This window comes from Lagopus muta, chromosome 6 (assembly GCF_023343835.1).
Source record: "Lagopus muta isolate bLagMut1 chromosome 6, bLagMut1 primary, whole genome shotgun sequence".
Classification (NCBI taxonomy): Eukaryota; Metazoa; Chordata; class Aves; order Galliformes; family Phasianidae; genus Lagopus; species Lagopus muta.
Window position 1 is genome coordinate 12,399,935 of NC_064438.1, and position 20,627 is coordinate 12,420,561.

General features: G+C 40.6%; 1 protein-coding gene across 1 annotated transcript; it reads right to left on the reverse strand.

Annotated features, from left to right (window-relative positions):
* Positions 1-1,184: 1,184 nt before the first annotated feature.
* HPS5 (HPS5 biogenesis of lysosomal organelles complex 2 subunit 2) lies at positions 1,185-20,250 on the reverse strand. The gene is made up of 22 exons (XM_048948418.1): positions 19,991-20,250; positions 19,492-19,602; positions 18,569-18,633; positions 17,772-17,964; positions 16,482-16,615; positions 14,965-15,180; positions 14,606-14,677; positions 14,428-14,516; positions 13,519-13,697; positions 13,146-13,304; positions 11,868-12,027; positions 9,809-9,932; positions 8,015-8,161; positions 7,215-7,289; positions 6,082-6,683; positions 4,893-5,016; positions 4,531-4,686; positions 3,944-4,063; positions 3,508-3,621; positions 3,067-3,173; positions 2,309-2,597; positions 1,185-1,889 (listed from the first exon to the last, which is right to left on the reverse strand). The coding sequence occupies exons 1-22, from the start codon at positions 20,120-20,122 to the stop codon at positions 1,829-1,831; spliced, it is 3,429 nt and encodes a 1,142-aa protein (XP_048804375.1). The 5' UTR covers positions 20,123-20,250; the 3' UTR covers positions 1,185-1,828.
* Positions 20,251-20,627: the final 377 nt, after the last annotated feature.

The window sequence follows — 20,627 nt, forward strand, 5'->3', positions numbered from 1 at the left end:
ATGAACTCTTTACTGACAAGTTCACTGAAGTCATCAGGACTTCAGGCACCAGATTTTAACAAATGCTTCCCATTATGTTAGCTGCATGACTACTCCAACACAAAGTTAAGGAAAAAAAAAACCCAAAAACTTTAAATGTAAAGTTATGATTTATTGTTAAAAAAAGAAAAAAAAAAATCTACACCCCAGCCCTCACCAGTACTGAAGTGCACAAAAACTTCACAGAAGCAAAAAAGAGATTATGTATACAATGTACACAGAACAAAGCAAAGCAGTTAAGTCCAGAAATAAGGCAGCTTCATTGTTATGAAATCAGCAAAATTCCCTGTTAAGGGCAGCAAGAGCACTCAGCTGAAGATATGACACACTGCAAGAAACAGTTAAGCCACTGAGGTAGCAGCACATTCACTTGGCAGGTAGGAGAACGTGACCTATTTAACCTCCCTACACTGCAAGTGCCTGGGTTCTATTCTAACAGTCTTACCATAGTGTAACATGAGGGTGTGGGGTGTTTCTGACAGAAGGATTTGGGCTGTTTCCAACGTCAAAACATAGAACTGAAAACTTCTTAACTTTTCTTTTTTAGCAGTACCTTTTTTCCACAAGCAACGTTATTAAGAGATGAAAGCCTGCTACTAACTCTCTATCTGTAGCTTCATATCCTCTAGTGAAATAAACTCCTCACAGTAGTCTTTCCTGCAACTGAGATGAAAAAGTCAGACCATCTGAAAGCTGTATTACTACAGTCCTATCTTGATGAAAATAAAAGCATTATTTCCCAACAGTATAAGAGCTGCAAATACAGATAAGATTATTCCTAGATCTTCATAAATATTTTGAAATCATTTACTGACGTTATGGATTCGGAAGGATTAGAACTCAGTGCCAATGCATGCGTTAATTCATCGTTCAACTGATTTTTGCAAACATCAGCTGCTGACTGCAACCTTCTGCTAAAAGGGTGAGAACGTCACAGAGAGAAGGGCCAAAACCAGTGACCTACACCAAGATCTGTTCAAATATGTATTTAGTGCAGAAACCATGTTCATACAAACTAAATTCTGTAGATGTGAAATTAAACCCAGGTGATTTTATAAGCCTTCATATTCATATTCTAGCTGATATTCAAAAAGACTTCCTGCTTGATGGCATCAATTGAACAATACTTTAAATGTTCAGGGCTGTTTCTTTTTTTTTTTTTTCCAGGGTTCAAGTAAGGTGAGGTGTTTTTGCTTTCTAAAGGTCAAAATGCATTGGGGAATACTGTTGTCCTGAGCTTTATTGAAATAGCACAGCTGAAACCTACAGTCGCATTTTGCAAACAGCTGTGGGCAATTTAGAAATATCTTACAGTTCAACAGTGAATTAATGTAAGTGCTATCAATCAGTACTATTATCCGTTCTGAAAAATATCAACACAATTTACAGGAAAACAAAAAATGACATGCTTGGGTGTTTCTCAGAAACAGCTTCTCATGTTTGCAAACGAACAACAAAAAATAGTTTTATACATCAGAACCTGATTTTGGGGGATTCATAATCTTAACACTAAGGTTGTACAGACTCAGAAAATAAATTTTCATCCCAGAAATACACCAGCTCAATTGTGAAATAGACACTGGATTGTTTTTAAGTTTTAGAGTGCAAAATTCATCTCCAAAGGAAGAAGGAAGAACTGTGAATGGCTTCCAGTCAGATAGCTGCCAGATGGACACTGGCTCAATACAATCAAATCTTTTGAGAGAAGCTCACTTCTTTAAGAGCCTGTGAGTTTCAGAGGCACTTGAACATACAATCATTACAGTTCCCAAAGCTTTCCCAGCCATCTCTATGCTTGCTGAGACCACAAGAACCGGTCACACTTGTCCAACATGGACAGAATCAGGGCTCTGCAATAAAAGCAAAGGAAAAGTTAAACAGTACAAAAAGAAGCTAACAACAGAAAGAACAACACTTCTGCTTCATAAAGCAAAGTTCATCAGAAATGCCATTACACTTCAGAGGTGACAGCAACACACATGCCTTCTTTGAAGGCAAGCAGCAGGGCTCAGCAAGACAGACATCTTCAGAGAATCTTCCTCATGTATATCTAGTTTCCTACTTCCCCTCTTTTCCCCCCTTTTAAGGTGCCTATATTGCACAACACGCAGTTCTCAAGAGGTAAAACTTTCAGCTGAGTTTTAAAGTCAAGAATTCAATACAAGAGTGAAGTATTTTTTTTTTAATCTGTTAACTACAAAGTTTAAAGCACGAAGATCTCAAATAAATGGTGTGCATACACAGATCTTCCACTGATGCATCATCTTACCTTTGCCTTTTCTCAGCAATTTTCAATATCTCACAGACACCAGTAAATCTTTCAGACGATTCTAGCATCAAGCCACACTCTTGTAGCAGAGGCAAGGCACGATTTGGGCCAATGGCCTTGGCTAATAAAAGAGCTACATTTTCCACAGTGATGCAATTTGGCCAGCTAGGGCTACCACTGTTGCTGACAGCTTCTCCATTCTGTGGGCCATCGTTGTGGAAAGCACTGCTGTGATTTTGTGCAAGATGCAGAAGAAACTTCCATTCTTCTGTGGTCTCTGGAATCGAACCTGGATGCAAAATGAGTTTGTTACATTACTTGCAAAGCACAGTTTGTTACAAGCCTACTGCTTTAAACATGTCTATAGTTTAAAAGAACATAAGCTACTCTGTTCTCCCTTTGGAGACGTAAGAAAAATCAGCATTATAAGTGAAGAAATTTTGTACAGAAGCGTACTGCCTTGACTGACTCTGTGTAAAAATTCAGTGCTGAATTACATGCTAAGTTTTGCAATGCTTCACTATTTAAGGCTTTTTTTGAGTCAAAAAGCAAATAATTGTTTTGTCCATCTTTAAGAACATAACAGCCATTTATGTTTTTCAAATATGCTGCAGTACACTCAGCTAGTGGAACTGTTTCCAAAACACTTACTGAAAAAAAAAAAACAGAAACAACAGTTGTGACAAACTTGATCAGTAAAGACTAAGGGCAGTTGCAATATTGCAGAAAAACATTCATATTGCTTAAGATTCACTAACCATCTTCTTCATTCAACAGGTTCAAATCATCCAAATGAGCAATATTAGTAAAGGCTTCTTTTCTTCTATCCAGCTCCAGGCAGAGAAAAAGATATCCGGGCCAAAATCTTAAATAGGAGAGTAAAGATTTTCAGGAATCAAATTTTCAGTCTGAACTGCAGTCAACAACAGTAAAGCATTCACTTAAAAAGATGGAAGCGACTGAATTTCCTGAATGCCAGCAGCAATACTACCCAGTGCAGCAATACCACCCATCCAAAATGGGTACATGGTGCATCGAGTTGGACTCTTAAAATTCACCCTCAAAAGAGGGTTAGGGGTAGATAGTAAAAGAGGGATAGAACACTGTTCAATCAAATGCGTTTGTGGAAGGAGCAGACAGGTGGTTTTCATTTGTCTCTTTTCAGGGTCAGAGTATAAGTATGAAGTTTTTTGTCTCACCCGTGTGATTTACAAACATCAGCCATCTTCTCTTTTGTAACAAAATCAGCTGGGAGTTTAATCAAAAGCAGAATGAGTTGGCTGTATCCCCACGTAAACAAATGCGACCGTGGCCTAGAAGATAAGAAAATCTGTTTATATCCATTAATGTTTTCTTCAAAAACTTCTGTTTTCTCTATGAGAAAAATCAGATGTATCACACAACAGAAGGGAAACAAATGAGAGACAGTGTCTCACTGTGTTTCACTAAGAGCAGTCATTCTCTAAAGCATTATGGACAACGTTATTTAGTCCTTTCGTTGCTTCTGCTCAATTCTGCAACATGCAAAATGCTCCAAGGATTCACTGACATCATAACTTCCATATAGAACTTAAGCCAAAAGCCCAGAGAGCAGCTTTCTGTTGCACTCATGACCCAGGGCAAATCCTAATTTACCTGGGATTTCCTTCTGCATCTACAGTGTTTGCCCTTTGTGGTGCATCGTGAGAAACCGCCAAGCACAACCAATCCAGTCGTACTGATTCTGGCTGCAGAAGAGATCTAAGGAGAGATGACCTAGAAAACAAAGCATGTAGGAAAAATACTGTTTTTAAGCCCACTGGCCATATAGAAATATGAGAAATTGCATTTGGACAAGAAGATCACCATGATATGAAATTAAATATGGAAAGATCTAGAATGTTTTCTATTTGTAGGAACTGAGGGGAACCACAGGAAAACAAGCTGATGGGTTACAGGTTGCATTCTCCCCCCCCCCCCCCTCCCCCCCACACACTCAGTAGACTGAACTGCAGGCACAGAAACAAAGCCATTTTATTCAAAGCATCATTCATAAAAACTGCCAAAATTAGCACCTAAGCTAACAAAACCCAGTTTGAGAAAGCAACTAAATCTGGCAGAATGAACAGGCATCTAATGCTTGAGAACATCAGAGATACAGAAACAGCTGAAAACAAACAAATAAAAAACCCCACAGCTACATGACAAAAGATACAGATTAAGAGATTCTGCATTCCACTTACCTTGTATCCTCTGGCACTGACTTCAAAAGGCTATCCAAATATGCTAAGAAGTGAGCTGGATTATTCCTGCAAAGCTGCTTGATATCAGAAGGCACAATAGAAGGGTAGAACTTGGTCAAGGGCCGAAGAGCTGTTTCTCCAAATTTTTCATAAAGTCTACAGAGAGAGAGAGAGAAGAAAAACAACAACGATTCTCAGTGCCAAACAGCAACATTATTGACTTGCAAAGATCTTTCAAATTCAAGACAGCACTGAAAGGTGATCTTCATAAAAAGATTCCCAGAATGCTCTGCAAAACGTTAAGTGAAAAGCTCTCATTTAACAGCACGGAGGATAAGGGAAAGGAAGACTTAGCTACAAACCTTTGAGCATGTACCAGCAACAGAGGGCTATCATCCCAAGGCCCCAAGTCATGCAGCTGTTTCAGTATTTTCAACATATCTTCATTTTCCATTGCCAAAGTCACTGGACTGTGACACGTTAGCTCTGAAATAAATGAGTGCACGTCTTACACAGCCACTGATAAGAGTAGGGAAGTTTTATATATATATATATATATATATATATATATATATATATATATATATATATGCGCACTGTTAGATAAAACACAGATCTGCATTTTTTCAATATACAACAATTTGCTTCTATTAATAAATAAAAGCTTCAGTTTGGTCACTGATGTCACAGAAAGCAGAGCTCAACACAAATGTTGTTTGTGATGGAACATGGGTATTAGCCCACAGACACAAGTCCCACTGAGGATAAACTAGGAACGCATCCATCACTTTTATCTGTAAGGCTCTCACAGAAATGCAAATATTGAACTAATTCCCAGGAGCCCAGAAGAAGATACCAACCATCAAATGTTATGTTCCTTGACTAATCTCTGCTAGTTCCAAATCAATGCTGAAACTACTTCACTCTTACAAGAGAACACACAAAGCAGCAGCTGAATACAGACAACAGGCATAGTTCTGGTTTCCAACATTATCGGGAAGTGTGAATTCAATGAGACTAAAGAATTTTTGCAGAAAAAAAGTGTGAAGTGATCACAAGCCACTCACTTGCATAGAACCATTCAGTTTTGTTTCACATTAATGACAAGTCAAATCATCAATTGCCAGTGCAAACATGGAAGCCTCATCTCCCACCTTTTGCCTATTACCATTTACATTTGATTCCAATTACATTATTCTGCTTACTGAAGAATACATACTTGGTTCTAAGTAGAGCAGTTCTGAAACTATAACAGTTTTTAACCAACAAACTCCATCTAAGCTGAAAGTTCAAAAGCAGTTCCTGTGGAATTGCAAAGAGAAGGCAGGAACAGTCTCTCCTAGGAGCCAACAAGGAAAAACACACAAACCACCTCAAAACAGAACAAAAACTTCCACCCACCAATCAACCTTCCCTTCCCCCACATCACACTGTAACACAGAAGGAAAAGAAGAAACACATGGATGTACCTTTGAGTGTTATTCCTCCCCTCTTTCCTCCCAGACAAAACCCTGCTCTGAGTTTATTAGTAACAAAGCCTTCATTAGTTACCTTTCAATCCTGTAATGTATGTTTCCCATACATTAGGGCTGCTGGTGTACATGGTTATAATACACCGCTTTAGTCTTTTTAAATCCAGAAGAAAGAAGTAGTTTTGTATAAATCTACAAGCAAAGGTCCATGAAGCTGCTGGGGGCAGACTTGGATCAGAGCTTTCCTCTGCATCACCATTCCTACATGAAAATACACGCAGTTCAAAGCACAGCGTTGTCAACTCAGTCAGATCTTTGTGAACATCTGGTTCTAAGTCACATGGAGGGGACACCTGAAAGCAGCCATCCAGAAGTCCCTTCAAATCAGTACCATTTTCATGCATGGTTTGACTTTCACAGGTTTCATCTTTGTTTTCAGTGCAGTCTTCCTCTATGCAACCTGGTTCTTTGCCTGCCAGGTCTCCACCATTTGGATTTCCTTGCAGGTTTTCCTCCAGGACTTCCCTCTGTTCTTCAGCACATACAGTCTTGCTCTTCTGAACAGAGGAAGCAGAATGCTCTTTGCTGCCAAATTTTTCTTCCAGAAAGACAAGCCACTCCTGTAAAGCCCTTTTCATACACTGCGGTTCTAACAAAACCAGGGGATCCTGCAGTTTGGCTCTGTAGAACAGAAAGCTGCTAAGTTACTTGACAGCTCTAAGAGGTCAGAAGTGAAATATTATCTGTTTTGTGTAACTCTTAAGTATACTCCAAAACTTGACGTGTAGCCAGTAGCTGTTCTTGTGGTTCCAGTTGAATCAGATGGAATTTAGGCTAATCACGCCATGTATGTTTGATTTTAGTATATCATTACTACTTCCCCAAGCTTCCTTTTGGAATTGGTTTTTGTTTGTTAGCTATGGGGTTTGAGTGTTGTTTTTTGGTTTTTTATTTTTCCATTTTTTTCCTATGCTTTTTACCATTTTTATTTTTGGTTTGCTTGCAGTTAGGATAAAGTTATTTCACTGCTATCCTTTTGTCTTAAGCTAGCTCATAGCATTCTGCTTGGTTTTAAATAGGGGTAACAAATCACTAGCTAAAACAAAGGTAACATTAGAAGACATTTACAACATTATTCTTTCATACATAATTAAAAAGTCATTTTTCTACTAAAACCCAATGTATCTAAACATCACATTTTTCTTAGCTTACATAGCTTTTGCTGTTGCATCCTTAAGATCTTTTAGATGATCCTCCTCTGGAAGCTGGTGGGTCTGCAATTCTGATCTAGAAAAACACATTAATTTAAGTCTTAAATGATGTATATACAATTATCATGAGCATTTTCCTCAGATTTGTCAAGAGATGACATGAATCTCATTATTAAGAAAATGGAACATTTATTTCTAAAGAAGCTCAATAGGAATTATCAACATACTGGACATCAAGAACAACCACTAATAACACGCCTGTAGCCTTTATTAAAACTTCTGCTCTAACTATAGTTGATTTCTGATGATGCTAAATAAAAACAACTGCGTCACCATATGAAGGTTTGGTGAAATTAGCAAATCACCTGAACATGAAAAAATTTAGCCCTGTTTTAATTGGACAAACATTAAGGCAGACATTTTATAGACAGAATTAAAAAAAAAAAAAAAGTTTTAAGGGCAAAAAAGAATTTACTCTCTGCTCAGGAAAGAGAGGATATAAAATTGCTGGACTCGTATCCGTGGCTATGATGGGCATCACAGAACCACTACCTAAGAGTTGCTGAATACACTGCATTCTTGCTCGTCACAGCTCTGTGCAGTCCCCACAACATCCAGACTCATTCATAGACTGAATCAGCTTCAAAGTCAGGAGAATCAGTGAAAGCCACTGGAGTAATGACAGCAGCTGGAAACACAGCAAGCTCCCCATTCAGCTCAAAAGGTAGGTTTTCTTTAGATTTGCTATCCTCAGAACATCCAGCAAATACAATTGCTAAGAAAATGAGGTTTTGCACTTACTCCTTTTCTTCCTGTGGACATGCTACCAGATTAACAGACACCTCCTGCTGCTGCTCATCATCCTTTGCCTCTTGTTTCCCTCTGCTATCAGGACTCACATGAAGTGTGCCAATCTTTTCAGTAGTTTTGCGTACAAAGCTGGAAACACTGGAAGTCAGAAGTTCAAACATTTGAAACTGAAAGTTCACATCTGAAAGAATCAAGCAATTTCTTTCTAGATAAACCATACTTTCAGAAATCTTTATAGCCTGAACAACTCTTGAAAAAGGATCAAAAATCACTGAGAAACTGCTCAGAATTCATACTTCATTTGCAATTCCATATATAAGACTTGGGGGGTTTTGCTGCTTGAAGAAGAGTCACATACTAACATTTAGCACTTAGATTTTGACATGCATTTGTACACCAACAGACACAGATTGGTGACATTTCACTCTAGGGCTGATAAGGCATCATTAGGAGCTTATGGTCCTCTGGTGGTGATAAATGGTTTTGCAGTACTCAGAAGTTAATTTTTCAGATTATAAAGCTCATTAAAAATATTCTTATCACGCCATCGGTTCCTATCCATTCAGATACGTCAGGAGAAATCTCAACAAGAATACAGAAATCCACTGCCACAAAGAAAACCTGGTCACCAAGAGCTGAGAACTCAGCCTTTTGCTTTCTGACTAGCTTAGGACATTAAAGACTAACAAACAAACAAACCAACAAGCCAACCAAGCCAACCCTTTTACTTGCACTCAGAGAATGTGGCATCTTTTATTATACCAAGGAATAGCTAAAGCTAGATGTTCCTGCATACGAGAGAAAGGCTTCAAACAAAAGACTGGACTTTAAACGTATGTGAAGAATTACAGGGAAACTGTAAAATATGATAGTGCTTAAATCATGAGTAGAATATAGCTGGTACTTGAAAGTTCAGTTCTAAATATTATCAATAATTGCTTGTACTTGATCTCTTAAGAACTGCTCATGGTTTTGAAGGAATTCAAAGCAGTGCACGTACATCTGAATGTTCTTCTGAGATCCTCTTACTACTGATATCAGATCAGTCTTTTGTTGCAGAATATATTTCACATACCTAGTAATCATGGGAGAGCTATGCCATTTCTCAGCCCATCATTATGGACCAGAAACATTTTGAGTAAGAAACATACACATCTGAAAATAACTCTTTAAGTTATGTATTTAACACCATCTGCTTCCCATTTTATAATGAGCTTTTTAAAAGCAAATTGATTTCTACACAAAACAAAGTATAAGCTACCATTATTCCATGAACACTTGGGAAATTAACTAGATTTACTGAAAGGTGCCTATGTGAGGAGAGGAAGGTGGTAGGCTACACAGTATATCTTGTGTGTTCTGACAGTATCTAGCATCAATTACATATTTTAACTTCTGTCCATAACAGCCTAGAAGAAGCCTTCTCTGATTCCTCAGAAATCCAACTACCAGCAAAGCTGAATTTCAAAGCAGCATTTAGTAAATTTGTTTCAAGTGCAAAAAACAAGCACAGTTTACAAGACAATGTTAATCATTCTTAGATATTTAAAAATCTAAAGGTCAAAATCTTAGCTCCACTGAAGTTCACAGCAGTTCTTCACAAATTAAAGCTTTCCTCTTGACGCCAATTAAGTAACTTAGCAAATTAGACTGCATCTCAAGCCTTTCATGTCAGATGCCACATTTTTACAGAACAGAATATGAACTATAGGAGACAATGTTACAAATTCAAAGGACAGAAAAGGGAAAGATGTAATGGATGAGTGAACGTCCTGCAAGTTTTACCTTTCTTTGACAGCTTGGAGAGAGACGAGAGGAGATGGGGAACGAAATGATAAAGGAATGCTGAATGGGAGAAATGTTTCACTCCGGTCAGCCTCAATCGTCACAGATGCATGAGATGCACTGTCTAACAAATGGAATTGAAACAAAGAAACATGAAAGAGAAGCCTGGCAAAAAACGAAACAGTGAAACAAACACAAGTATTTCCTTACTACATAAATTACATAAGATACTTCCATACTTTTTAGTGTTTCATGGTGATGATTCCAAGGAAACAAAAATGCTACGTGGTCTCAACAAACGTTTTATTATTAACTTTGAACCTTGCAGGCCTGCTTTGTTAATGCTCTTTTGGCTCTACAGCAAGGCAAGCTATGATGACAACTGCCTGAAAACTACTGCCACAAAACATAGGCTTACAGGTCATTTAGAGGACAAAAAACTTGATTTAATGCACCAGTAATTATTTAAGCAGTTAGGAAAATTGTGATATGTACCAATTCACATTGTCCTATTTCCTAAAAGCTAAATAATGCATGAACATAACACCATGAGCCATGGCTATGGTCTAAATCACTCTTCTGTTTGACGCAATTTCAAAACATGACTAAAGACACTGACTTTTGATAAGAACCACAGGAAATACAGAACCACTGATCATTTCCCTTTCACTCCTATACACCTACTAGTATCTACAATGTGTTTTGATTAGTCATTTCCTGTTACGAACAAGCTGCACATTTAAGTGATTAAAATGAAGAAAAAAGAACACTTGTGCAACTCAGAACTAGTCAGAACTACCTGCAGTGTTGAGCAGAAAACATGCTATACTGTTACAGAAATTCCATTAGAATTCACAGGCCTTCTAAGTAGTGCCTGAAGATCATAACCGATTGTGCCTAAAAGGCCACTTTGTTCATCATGCAAGTTAATAATCTAAAAGCTTATGATATCTTACGTAAATGTGACCAGGGAAACCAGCATCACTGCAGCAAGAAAACAGAGTTATTCATTAAGTCTGCTTCTCTTAAATACCAAATGAGGGACATATGCTTCAATAGGCATCTAGAATCTTTCTATCCTGAAATAATCAGTAAATTTGCTATCACTTGTTGAACACACACAACAATTTTTACTCCCAACGTTCAAAAACTACAACTGTTCATTTTAGAGTTTTAACATCAGAAATGATGGGCTTCCTGCATATTTTCTCACTTCTCATTTTCATGGTGAAGATGGTTAAGAAGGCCAACGTAAACTTAAAAGTACAAACATGAAATAATCCACTCAGCAGGACTACATTACTGACAGAGATGTAAAAATCCCCATTCCCTCTGTACCCACCATGGTTTTTTCCCCAGCAAAGCACTTACGTTGTCTCCCTCCTCAAACAACAACTCTGGAACAGCTAAGGGTAGATTTTTACCGGAAGAGAACATACATTGTCTCACTTGACCTTTCATCCAGTCACAGATATTTGGTAAGAAATGAAAAGAAGGTCCCTGAATAGTCTAAATGTTAGTTATGAACTATTATATAATTCCCATAACAACATACAGGTATCTAACAGGCAATCCCCCTTACAAATGAAAGCCTGCAAGAAAGCTAATATTCCTCTCCTAAGCCTACAGCTAATTCTGAAGAAAGAATCCCAGAGACAAGATTAACAAATAATTTCCTGGAGCTGAAATTACCGGAAAGATAGGGACAGAAAACAAATCTCATCCAAAACTCAATCAACACCTTCATTGTCAGCCAGTATAATCTTAGCATTTATGCTGAACTGTACACAGAGGTGGAAAATAAGTATGAAATTCTAGTCTGGGAAATGCTCTGCGCCTTTTGCTTTCTTTCTCTGTTTGCTTTTCAAGTTCTCCACTCTGAGGAGGCAACATTCCAATGTTTCAAGAAAGAGCTTGACTAGAAAGCGGGATGACTGATCAAATCAGATTGATGGATGACTTGAGAGTGGAAAATAAAAGCAGAGAGAAAAATAATCAAATTCTTGTAGAATACATAAGTACTGCGTCCGAAGAACATATTTGCATTAAAAAACATTACCAAGTTCCACCTGCTCATCCTCCTGGTGTGCATGAAATTCTTTAAGTCTCTCATCTTCTGATAATGTTTGACTGTGGAGAGAACACGAATCGTCATCTGACTGACTGCCCCTCCGGCTGATAACACGGTATATTCCAGAGTCCAAGACACTGAAGCTCTCCTGTCAGACAAGAGAAGAGTTGGACATTTTTTGAGTTGTACTTTCTCGTTAAACATCCTGCAACAAATTAAAAAACAAAACAAAACAATCTCCACATAAACAACCTCACAGTACTTCATCATTCACTATCTGGGAAAGACACATGCAATGTCTTATTTCTGGCATATCCAGAATGGATAAGTAAACACATGCTACTAAGTATGTAAGTCCAGAGACTTTACCAAGAGCATTGCAATTGCTCTTAGGAAAGTAGGCTGCAGAACAACCAGTGTATTTAGCACAAGACTATGAGACAAAGCCATCTTGGCTGTTGCGTCACGTACATAGGAGTCTGTATTCTTTTTACTGTTTAACCATGCCCAGGTAGCACAACTAAAGAGCCTCCAACACTGCCTGCTTCCAGGACATACATACATCCTTTGGCTTGCATCCAGTGAAATTACACAGACTTTCTTATTTGCTAATGGAAAAAGAAACAAAACAAAACAAACCTAAACTTGTTTCCCCTTTACATTACTGTTTTTCAAGCTTCACTTCTTAAACACTCAGAGTGAAAACAACTCATACAACTCAGGTTGTATTAATTAGGGAATACATCCTTTTTCTTGAAAAGCTTCTGGGCACCCAAGTCAATATCAAGCAGCTAAATGTATGAGACAATGTTAAAAAAAAAAAATCAAGCATATTTCTCTACAGACCTTTCTGCTTCAGCTTCATGAAGCCAGACAATTTTTTTTTAAACAGAGCTAGGATAGTTCTCAGTATTCACATATACTGCTTTCACCAGAGGAGACTAGTTACAATTGAGATGACCTTCACTGAAACACTGTAAGATACAAAATTCAGCTGTAGAGAAAGCCTTCTTTGTATCAATCTTTGTTCACATCTCAGCCACTAGTCATAAAATAATACAGAAAGAAGGTAGAAATACAAGAGCTTAAAGAAATCCAGTAGTATTCCATACCTCTCTACACCAGTTAAGTTTAGAAAGTAGCATTATCATGCACAGTAGATACAGTAAAACTGAAAGCCTCATCTTCAAAGTGAGCAACGAGATGGCTATAAGCCATGAAGATAAGGCTTCTGGGTAACATTTTGAGCACTAACAGTGCACTTACATGAGATGAAATGCTGCTCCTCCTACTGCTGCATGCAGAGTCCAGAGGTTCCAACTTCAAGATGAGTTCTTCCAGATGAGAGATGAGATCCTGCTGGGCTGAAGCATCCAGCTGAGACTTCAGGTGCTCCAACTTTTCGAGAGGCAAATTTTTTCTTGCCTAAAAATACACAGTAAAGCAGAAGCATTATTATTTCTAATGTCTACTTAAAAAAATCAAAAAGGCTCATATAAACAGGCTCACTTTCATACTAAATGTATAACGCCCAGCAGACTTTTAAAAAACTTCAAAAATATCAATTTCAGAACTTAACAGAAGAGAGGGACTGGAAACACTGGAGTTACACTGCATACTTCAAGAGGTATTTACTCACCCTGCAGGAAATAACTGAATTTTGGAAGAGACAACAGACCCTAGCAGCAAGAGTCCAGAACCCTCTTCTCATCAGGCGCTCTATGCAGCGGTCCACCAGCAGAAGGGAAAAGCGTGCAACTTTTCCATTTGTATGCAGACAAAACAACTCATTCTTGTGAACTGCTATGTCCTGAATATCTGAAAAACCAGACACACAAAAGCATCTAAGAGTCTGAAACCGTCAGCCAGGATTCCCTTTTATTCTTGAAGGAAGCTGAAAACTTATTTCCCACCTGAGCGGATGCAAAAGTCGAATACACTGCAGCACAAGTGGTGTGAGGAACTAGCATTTAAGAGTGCTACACTAGAATTTAACAGCTATAAAGCAGAAATACCAAAACTTTCCTGAGCTCCATTTCTAGAAGGGAGCTAGAAAGGCTGGATTCTATTTAGTTTTCTTTTACCTCTGAAGAAGGATAAAAAACTAAATCAAGGCAGAATGAGCACACGAGAGAAATGCACCATGATCAGCTTTGAAAAAAAGAACAAAAACATTTGCTAGGAGAAGGAACACTCTGACCTTTCTGCAGATTGCCCTCCTCCACAGGAGGTCTAAGAATAAACAGAAATGAGGAAGAACTATGGAGATGTGGCTATTACCTTGTAGCATTTGATTACTGTGCTGTATGATCAGCTTACACCAGGTTTTGGTCCTCCTAAGTATGGAGGGAAGGTTGGCGGGAAGGGGTAGGGAGAAGGTTACTATTCAAGGATATAGCTGACAGATGACAAGAAAATGAGTTTTCTAATAAACATTCTGCAATCCAGCTGCAGAAACAGAGCTCGAAAAGGTTCTGTGTTAGACAAGGACTTCATAAGTGACAAACGTAAGAGATAATATTACAGAACTAAGACTCTTAAAGTTTACCTTTTACTTCACTCCACAGCAAGACTTGAACACTTTGGGGAATAAAGATATAAACGCCTCTTTCTGTCCAGGTCAACAAATAATGCTCACTGCAAGCAAAGCAGATGTTACTCAGCCAAAAGTTAACTGTGGTAGTACACTACTTCATCAACAGGAAGCTGTGCTGAAAAATACTCACGTCAAATATAGTAGCTTGGAGAAAGACAAAGATTGTGCAGAGCAGATGGAACTAGTGTAATGAGGATCTGTCCTATAAAGAAAAATTATTGTGTTACAAGGCCTAACTACAACAGCACCACATTCATAATATAGCCTCAGCTCTTCAAACCCAAAGCTGGCTTAACCTGTTGCAGTTACACAGACACCTACAGAACCAAGGCTTTGGAATTTTTAATTTAGTAATCAAGTTCCATTATTACAGGGGGACATAGTAATAGGGCAGCTAGGATTAACATCTGAATCCACTGGGAGTTCTCAGGGGGCCTAGAAGCCCCACGCTGCTTTATCACCAACAGCACACACACACACACACATTACCTGAGAGAAACAACAGGGAGAGGCGGAGATGAGAGCAGCTGCTTGAACTGATGTGTGCTCTGCACTTCCCCATCAAAGTTCACCTCCCACATCCTCGAGCCAGGCCGGGCACAGTATATTAATGGCTGCTGATTCCCACTGCTTTTTCCAGCAGGGAAGAAACACGCTCCAAATTCTCCATCTCTCTCTTTGTTACCAATTTTCCAGAACTTCTCTCTTTTGGAGAAAATGCATTTGTTAAGGCTGCATTAATAAAGGCTCTCATTAATCTCGTCTTATTTTTCAAATATAAAAGAGTGAAAAATTAATTACTGCTATGGTATTTTTCATTTTGTTTTTGCTTTAGTTCTGCAATGAATACACTAAAGTCTGCATGAAATTTATAAAAGACCAGGTACAGAAATATTTATTAATTTATGTAAGTGCTCAGATCATAAGCCTCTTTATTCTGCAAATGCTGAAGACAACTTCTGTGGTCAATCCATCTGAGTTTAGTCATAACAACCAGGGGAGGTTCCTGTTAATGGCAGAAAGCAAATGTAGCTCTGAGAAAGGCAAAAGGGAGGATCTGTGGAACTAGCCTGACAACCTGAGCTAGATCCCTGGGAAGGCAATGTTGCAAATGATCCCAGAAATCACTTCCAAGCATGGGAAAGATAAGAAGCAGATTACAAATAGTAAGCACAGGCTTATGAAAGGAAAATCACGCTAACAGCCTTTTGCAAAAGAATGACTGCCTTGTTACATTAGGGGAAAGCAGGTGTGTATCTTGACTTCAGGAAGGCTTCTGACACTGACTCCCACAACATCTTTACAGAGAAGCCAAGGAAGCATGGGTTAGATAAACAGCACCAGCTGGCTGCAGAGCAGCTTTCTAGGGAAGGATGTGTGGTCATGGTGCACAAGCTAAGCACAAGCTAGCAATGCTCAACACTGCTCATACATATCTGGGGTGCTGGGGTCAGATGTGGGCTCCCCAGTACAGGAGAGTCGTGGACATACTGGAGCAAGTCCAGCGAAGGGCTACAAAGATGATGATGGGATTACAGCACCCACCACCTGAGAAGAGCCTGAGAGCTGGGCCTGCTCGACCTGGAATAGGAAAGCCGATGGAGACATGCACATCTTATCTGACCTTATCCATGTGTATAAGTACCCCAGCCTGGGTTAAAACAGTACAGCAAGCAGAGCCAGGCAGTTCTCAGTGGTACCCAGACAGCACACAAGAGGACAAGAGGAAACAGGCACAGACTAAAATATAGGAAATGCCATTTCAACATAAGAAAAACCTCTGATGAGAGTGGCAAACTGTGAGCAAAGGCTGCCCTGAAAACTTGTGGAGTGTCCACTCCTGAAGATGTTCAAAACCTCACGAAACAGTCTCACGCAATCTGTTCTACTAAACTGTGCTTGAAGCAGGGAAGTGAAAGTAAATAATCTCCAGAACCTCCTCCCAGCTGTAGCAATCCTGCATGACTCTGGAGATCTCAATATTTTACAAAGAAAAAATAACTTGCCTCTCAGTATCACATAAATAAGTGCGGGTAAGTGAAGATATGAGCAATCTTCCATCCAAATAATCCAGCTGAACAACCCGAGAATCTACGGTGGTTATAATCTGAACAGGAAACATCACAAAAGTAGCAGCAGCCTGTGATTAAAAAAAGAAAAAACAAAAAGGAAAAACAACAGATTGAGCATCAGTTTAGTGTAAAGACTATTTGAGGTTAAAAATTGCAAAATTCAGAAAAGGCTCATGTATACTATGAACAGAAAGCACAAGACAAAGTGAGTCAGTGTAGTTCCTCTCTTCTCTCCCTTTAGAGAACAAGGTTCTATTGCTCAGAGATACCTAAGTTCAAATTATCCTCTTCCCAAGATCATTACTGAAGTCTTCAGAAAAAAAGATCATCTTATCCCATTGCATCCTGATATTTGTTGATGAAAAGAGCATGGCTTTTGTAACACTAAGAGGTTTCTTTATTCCTCTGTAAGCTTTCTGCACTTCTGTCAATTGTTTCAATTCCACTCACGGGTACTTTCAGCTAACAGTCTTATGAGACAACTAAGGGATTACTGAATGCAAAACAAGAACAAACAACTTCCACCAGATTTTGGTGGTTCATATCAACACACTTTTTTTTTTTTTAATTACTCTGCACCAAACTATCCAAATGCTCCATGTTACACAAGTCTCCCAGTTTGCATAGGTGGCAGAACAGAGTCATAGACAGCATTCTCATTCATAAGAAACTACTGGGAATTGCTCTCCCATTTTCTAGTGGACTGTCTCTATATCTGACAGCTACATGCTGTCATCTTTGTTTGGAATGCATAGACTCCTTGTTCTGAACGAACTGCATTACACTTGAGACTCAGCAGTCTTAATAGGCACAACCAGATGTTGCTCTATCCTACCTGGAGGGAATTCTACAAGACTGTGCTCTACCTTGATCATAGCAAACTCATTTAAGACACACTGTGGATTTGCTCAATCCCTGAAGTCTGGACAAACTTAGGTCAGAACTTCTGGAAAAGCCTGCTGGAACCCACTGTTTCTTTGTATTGCTAAATCATACAGAGTTTTTAATGCTCTAGATTCAAAATCATTTTCTGCTGAGTTACAAACTTGGCTAAAGCAAGGGTAGCAAATTTACAAGTCATCACTTCCACTGTTATGAGACTGTTTTTCATCCCAGCAGACACAGCTACTGGAAGTTTTCCTCAGTTCTGTATCACTTAAACAAAGAAACTCACCCACGTCCTCAGGAACCTCTCAATCTCAAAGAAAGTAAGCAATGCCTTACCTTCCCTTGTTTGGATGTGTTAATTTTGATGGCTGATACTTTCCCTACATGATCTCCTACGAAAACACGGAGGGCAGCTGTATCCCAACACAGAGCTGTAACTTTTCTGCCCTTATGTTCAGAGGAAACATATATCCGTTCTGGCTTCCCACGACGTTCCTGATTCAGCTCCCACACTACCACAAGCCCCTGGCTGTAAAATTTAAAAGAAAACACAAGTTGAGAATAAATCTTGTAGAGGCAGGCATTCAGCACTTTAACAGTGATAAAAATGTCTTACACCAAATAAATGGGAAACCCATACAAGAAGCCCCCCTCAGATCTGGCTACATTAGAGACTGCACCCTCTCAAGAAGTGAAATGTCCTTCCTTGTGCTACCCAGCAGTAGCAGCTCTGGTTGGCTCCTCTTATACTGACTGGCATTGCCAACAAGGATGCTAAGCTTGAGGAAAAGTGCATATTCACATTTTAAACAATGTAAACGGTACCAGCTACAAATTTCACTGTGACAAGTCAATAAAGTCAATAAAGATCTTTCTTCCAAGGCTGAATGGACTCAGAAGAACATTTACCATCATATCTTCACGTGTATTAGCTCTCAAATAGGTATTCTGTTACAGAAGAACAATTTCTTCTTAAAATAATTACTCTTGAGATTTATTCTGTTGAGGCATCTACCAGTTAGTTTCCTACCTTGCCCCCTCTCCCTTCAAGTTCTCAATAGACATTAATCTGAAATTTAGAAGTTACTTCACAACGCTGAGCCAGCATTCAGGTTTGTAAGTATATTGCTCACCTGGTGGCAACAGCAACATAGTCTTCATCGTGTAGACAACATGCAACTCGGGAAATGGCACCCTCCTGAAAGCAAATACAGCAGTGAGTGCAAACGAGAGATGTTCTTGTACTACCTCCACCAGGCCACAACTTTTATCTCTATGAAATAACACAGATTAAAGCCAACAGCTGCTACTGCTCTGGTGTGGTGCAGGTGCTTTTCTTTGGATTTTGTCTGCACACAGCGAGCTTTCTCTAAAACCAACCATATATCATCCTCTAATGTGGAAACTTAAAAGCAGCCCCTTTCTGTACGTGCAGGCATTGCTTTGCCAGAATTAAGCGAGATGTTCTTGATCCTAAAAGATGACTGCACCCATGTTACAGAGCGGGCAACCCAGAAAACAGAATCCAGATGTAGAAATAGCAATCCCCCTTTCTTGACTTCTTTCAGAAAATAAAAAAAGCATGCTAGCTTGCTTTTTCTTTACTTAGCCAGAGAGTTAACATTCTGGTACCCAAACAGCAATGTTATCTATGTGTCAGCTGTTCTGGTGTCACACTGAATGGTTTCTCTCTAGCTCTTATATATTCAGGTGACTTTGAGGCTGCTGTTAACTGGACCTAGTCTGCCCCTCAAACCACCTCTTTCAAACCCCACGCAAACTGTTACACCGCACACTGTGCCAACACCTCAGCACCACAGCCTTTTTCACAACGCAGCACTATGAAATCTCACCTCGTTTAGACAGCTCAACAAGCTGAAAGCACACCTCCCCCAGGCCTGTTTCCCCAGGTTGATTTGGTGCAGGACGTTACAGAATCACAGTATCACAGGATGGCTTGGGTTGGAAGGGACCTCAAGGATCATGAGTCTCCAACCCCCCTGCCTCATGCAGGGCCTCTACATTAAATTAGACCAGGCTGCCCAAGGCCCCATACCTTATGAGTAAGGAAAAGCCTCTGCTTCCAACCATCTTTCTGGATAAGGTTCAGCCCTCCTCCTGAGGTGCCGAGAGCAAGCCACTTCTTTGACACGGTGATGCACGTGCACTGCAAGAGACAAGGGCACAACGCAGAACCTGAGCAAGAGCTACAAGAGGCACCTTTTGTTTCTATTATAGCTCTATTTTCAGAGTCCACCACTTGCCAACTTTGCATGCTGCTCGTGAAACGCTGTCAGCACAGCCAACAGGGAATTAAAATGGTGTTCTTAGAGACTTAACGGAACTGCAGAAGACATGTTTTTGTCCTACGAGGACACAACAAACACACGCTCGGAGCAGGGCTCTGCCTTCACTTCCTCATCTGCTGCAGCACCCACACACGGGAGCATGGCACACACCGAAAGGGATTACGCGTGGAGCTTAGTTAAAACAACAACCCACGCAAGGAAACACGCAAATTAACTAAAACTAAAAGCAAACCGCTCATCACACACCTTCAACCGAGCGGAGTCCAGCCGCAGCGCAGACAGCAGCGGGTCTAAGCACTCCAGCTCCGCCAGCACATGGCTATAGGACTCCGGCACGGCTGCGGGCAGTGCCGTGGGTGCAGCCGGCACCGAAGCCATGGTGCGCAGGGTTACAGCGGCGCACGGCCAGGCGCCCTGCAAACACGCACCGCCGCAACCAGCAGCCAGCGGTCAACAGCCACCGCCTCGCGGCACGTGACCCGCGGAGGGGGCGGGGCGAGCCGCTCGGGGCCGCCGCCCGCTGCGTCACGCTGGGCGCGCGGCAGGAAGCTGCGTCACGCGCGCCCGCCTGGCCCGGCCACGTGACGCTGACGCGCGGCGCCCCCTCCCGCCGCGGGCCGATGCCGAGGGGAGGCCCCTCCCCCGCAGCGCGGCGGCGCCGACCTGGGAGCGGAGCGGCGGAACCATCGGGCCCCACGGCGGGGGACGAGCGACGCCCGCGAACGGCGGGGCCGGGTGACGGCGGCAAGGGGGGGAGAGGCGGGCGCGGCGGGATGGGGCGGGGGGGCGGCGGCGCGGCCGAGCCCCCGGGTGCTCCCCCCTCCGCCTCACTGTCATGGCGGCGGGGGAGGGGCCGTCACGTGAGCGTGAAGGGGGGCCGGCG